The sequence below is a fragment of the Gossypium hirsutum genome, chromosome D11 (assembly GCF_007990345.1).
Source record: "Gossypium hirsutum isolate 1008001.06 chromosome D11, Gossypium_hirsutum_v2.1, whole genome shotgun sequence".
NCBI classification, from domain to species: Eukaryota; Viridiplantae; Streptophyta; class Magnoliopsida; order Malvales; family Malvaceae; genus Gossypium; species Gossypium hirsutum.
Genome location: NC_053447.1, coordinates 50,086,014 through 50,090,495, shown reverse-complemented (window position 1 = coordinate 50,090,495; position 4,482 = coordinate 50,086,014). Strand labels below are relative to the sequence as shown.

The 4,482-nt window shown below is 27.7% G+C and overlaps 1 protein-coding gene across 1 annotated transcript; it reads right to left on the bottom strand.

The window, feature by feature from the left end:
- Positions 1-357: 357 nt before the first annotated feature.
- On the bottom strand, positions 358-1,892 carry LOC107948938 (transcription factor MYB60). The gene is made up of 4 exons (XM_016883606.2): positions 1,773-1,892; positions 1,529-1,676; positions 1,290-1,419; positions 358-1,187 (listed from the first exon to the last, which is right to left on the bottom strand). The coding sequence occupies exons 2-4, from the start codon at positions 1,659-1,661 to the stop codon at positions 455-457; spliced, it is 996 nt and encodes a 331-aa protein (XP_016739095.1). The 5' UTR covers positions 1,662-1,676; positions 1,773-1,892; the 3' UTR covers positions 358-454.
- Between the last annotated feature and the right edge of the window lie 2,590 nt (positions 1,893-4,482).

Sequence of the window (4,482 nt, the reverse complement as noted above, 5' to 3'; positions counted from 1 at the left end):
TTAACTTGCTGCAAAAGTAGGAATGTATTATATAGCCTTCCAAGGTTTGAAGTTATAGAGACCCTCATTTATTTGCCACAAAGTTCTGATCAGCCTAAAGTTGTGTGGTGTTAATTTAACTTAATAATATCTTATATATTTAGTGATACCTTCTATCTCTTTATGTCCTTGTTCTATGCATTCTCCAATGAAAACCCAAAAATAGTCAAATACATTCAAAGAAGATGAAGAATTTGATCATGTATATATGGGACAATATATATTTCCATGAAAAAATTTCACAAATCTGAAACCCAGCTTGCTGATTTTGAGTGCTTAGAAAATAATCATTTATGCTTTATGATCAAGAGAATTAAATAACCCAAACTTTTCTTCCTTATTTTTCTTCATTAATAAAAGCTTGAAACGAAATGAAGCTAAGAGAGAGGAACAAAGAAGGTAAAAAAGAAAAAACTTAGAAGACTGAAGACAGTTCCATCATCTGATTCATCTCTTCTGCTTGACCCGAAGAACTCTCATCAAAAAGCCACTTCTCAAGAAACGATAATGGCTGATTATTCTTATTATTGTTGTTGTTGTTGTGATGATCAACTTTTTGCTTCTTATAATTCTCTGGGGCCATTGCAACATTGACCTTATCATCACCATCATCATCATCATCACCATCATCATCATTTCCTGAATCTTGACAAGCACCCTTTGATGTAGATTCACAAGTAGACTTGTCCCATACAACATTGTTAATGTTCGCAAACGATAAAATCGACTCAAACTCTTCATGGGAGATCAAATTACCGCCTTCTTGTTCAGCTTTGGGTTTATATCCAGCTGAAGAATCAGCATCTAAGCTGGTATTTTGATCCCATTTCTGATATTGAGAAGTATCCTTGAGAAGTAGAGAGCTATTATTATCATTAGTTGTCTTTGGTGATGATCTCATCCAACCTTGAAGAAGCCTAGAAATATTCTCAGTGCTTGAAGCATATGTTGAAGAGGCTTGATTTAGCCCAACAGCACTAGTACTTGAAGAAGTTGAAGCAAATTCTAAGCTGCTCTTTCTCTCAATTGAAGGGTGGGGGTCCAAAGCTGACTGAAACTTGTTTAGTTTCTTCTTCAGGTGGGTGTTCCAGTAGTTCTTTATATCATTATCTGTCCTTTGTGGTAGGTATGAAGCAATTGCTGCCCATCTACGTATAAACAAACAAACAAAGAATATGATCCACTGGAGAACTTAAAGAAGGTAAACGAATGGAGTATATATAGAATCAAAGAAGATTTTTGAGGATTACTTGTTACCCAATAAAGCTTGCAAGTGAATTATCATGCCTTCTTCATGAGGAGTGAAGTTCCCTCGCTTGATGCCTGGTCTCAGATAATTAGTCCATCGAAGCCTGCAACTTTTGCTGCATCTCAATAACCCTTTAAACAAAGGTTGGTTTGAATCAGCCAAAAGAAACCATGGAATCCCCTTTTCTTTATTGAACTTATAAACGCTAAAAAAGAAAGTGGGAATTGGTGTAAAATATACCAGTATTAGTGGGTACTGATCTCCAATTCCCTGCACCATGTTGTTGGATGTAAGAGACAAGTATGATATCTTCCTCAGGGGTCCATGGACCTTTCTTGATACCAACTTTATCACAGCAAGGAGGTCTTCCCATGGCTTTTCTTCCAAGCTGTTTTGTTATTATTATAATTATTCAGCTATGGAGTTTTGAAATAGTGATAGTGCCATGTGAGTGGTATATAAGTAAAAGAGAGAGAGAGGTGACCTTAGAAAAGGGTTTTCTTACACCAATTTTGATCTACCTTGCTGAGTCAGTAACCCCTTTTATTAACTTCATCTTAAATATTATAGTCAATCAAGAAAACCAAAGTCAGAAGAAAAATATTTAAAATATATATATATTTTGAAATGAATCCCTACTTAAGTAGTGGCAATTATATAAACTTCTCAAATGGCACTTTCTCACTTTTCTAAACTCACATGTAGCACAGCTCATCATAAAAGGTCAAGGCGATTGACACTTCTCACTTCTCACTATAGCCTATTTTAATTTTTGTCATCTCCCTTTCCCTTTTATCACTAAATTATTGTGTGGCTAATCATAGGTTTCGTTTAAAACAAATTAATTAAAATTGAATAAAATATTTTTATTTAAATGGATTATTAAATTCGGATAAAATCTCCATATAAAATAAAAGTTTTAATGTCTTCCTATATAACACGTGATTAAATTTCAATTATGATACCCTTACAATGATTATATTTTAGTTTACATCCCTCTATTTCCTTGTTTTTAAGGTTATATAACAATTGTTAAATTTTACTTTTGACCTTTAAATTATACTCAAATTTAAGATTTAATTTTTATAATATTATTATTATAATTAAATTTTTTATGTGAATTTTAAATTTTAAGAATAGTTAACGCGGTTAAAATTTCCTATTAAATATAAATCCTTTACAATGTTATTCTTTTTTTATATAATTATTAAGTGAATATTTCTTTCTAATTTTAAAATATCACATCAATAAATTTATAGAAAATCTTAAAAAGTTAAATTTCAAATATAAAAAATACACATCAACTCCAAGCATCTTGTAGCATTTAAATTATTTAGGCCAAAAAGATTTACTAAAGCTGAGTTGAAAATTATACTAGATTTTATTTATTAATTTGGGTGGTAAAGTTCGACTTAAATTACTGTTTAGTAATAAAAAATTGTTTAAATTTAAATTATAAAAATATTAATATTAATGTATTTTTAATGTTTTTAAATAATGATGGGAATTTTCAAACTAATTCATATAAGAATCTATATAGTTTAAATATTTCAATAAAAGATATTATTAGTTAAAAAGAATTATTAACTTCAATGTAAAAATAAATAAATTAAATTTGGAATAAATATCAAAATTATACATGAACATTGATCCAATGTTCAATGTTATACATGAACATTGAGTTTGTACGATTTTATACATGAAATTTTGATTTAATTTAAATTTTAGAAATTAGTAATAATATTATCGAATTAGCACCATTTTACGTTGATATATTGCATACACAAACAATTATATTACTCCGATATGAAAATAAATATATTTACTCATTTCTTTAAGTGTGTACAATTGAATCAAAATCAGCGTTTCATATATACATGTAAACCAAAATTCAAGTTTCATATGTATGGTTGCTCCAAATCAAAGTTCATTAATTTTCATTTTATGCTGTTGTGAATTTGATGAGAATATGTTATTAAATAAAAAGTAAAATTATCTTTTTTAAATTTCTTGAAAGTTCTTATATACATAACACGCTTAGTTACTCTTTTGAAAAAATTAATTACTCTTTTAAATCTTATGTTGATGTTAAAGTAGGGGCGAATCTAAAAACAAAATTTAGGAGGGGCCGGAATTGAATAATAAATTTTTAAAGGGATTAAACATAATGTATTAATTTATTATTCATAATTTTTTAAGTGATTAAACATACTTTTTGTCATTTTGGGAGCAAAGTGCAATTTTATCATAAAATAATTTTTAATTTTATGATTTTATAAGGGATTTAAATAGCAATTTTTCATGGGAGGGGGACCAAGATCCTTGCCATTCAGATTCGCCCCTAGATAAAGTGCATCATCAAAAAAATAATATAAAATTAAAAATATATTTACTTTAATTTTTATTCTTTAAATTAGGAACCTACAAAAATAATTTATGAGATTGTTTAATCAAGTAGTAATGTAAGGAGTTTTTTTTTAATATATAAAACACTAAATATCATTAAAGCAGGCATAAAAAGGTAATTTCGATAATTATTTCAATTGAATTATAGTGTGATTACTCACACTAGTTCTGTTTTTTTGTTTTTTTTGAAGAAAGTACCCTAGTTTTTATCCTACTAAATAATGTGATTAGATTTTTTTTTGGCCAATAATGTGATTCTAGATTATAGAAACCCTAATATTCTAATTGGTGAATCTAAGATCATTCATCTAGTTCCACTAATTGATGGTCCACCTGGAGGATGGGCAATTGCAAGATTTAATTTTTGTACAAATTTATTTTTTATCATTTATTTCTTTACATTTCATTTAATTTATATCAATAATAATTGGGTTTTAAACTAGAATTTTTTACTTGTTGGTTTTAATATCCTACGTAAAAATGTGCACATTCAATGTTTAGGTAAAAAAAAATGTGCACATTAAATGTTTAGGTAAAAAATGCATATTAAATATCTAATTCACATGTAAATATTTATTATCTACATTATTATTTAAGTTATTAATGGAATTGATATCATGAGTCAACTGGGTATCAATTCGATTAGAGAAATTATAAAAAAAATATTTTTATTATTTAAAATAAGTTATATTATTCGAGGTAGTTTTAGTACTTTTATTTAATAAACAATAAAAAAAATCAATTTTGAGGGATTTGAACACACAGATAAATTTACTATTCAACCCAAG

Bases quoted from the DNA above. Each gene is read 5' to 3' on its own strand.
- LOC107948938 (XM_016883606.2), bottom strand. From the start codon at position 1,661: ATGGGAAGACCTCCTTGCTGTGATAAAGTTGGTATCAAGAAAGGTCCA. The intron at 1,420-1,528 runs GTATATTTTACA...CTTTGTTTAAAG, and splicing joins ATCAGTACCCACTAATACTG to GGTTATTGAGATGCAGCAAA. The intron at 1,188-1,289 runs GTAATCCTCAAA...GTTTATACGTAG, and splicing joins CAAGCTTTATTGGGTAACAA to ATGGGCAGCAATTGCTTCAT.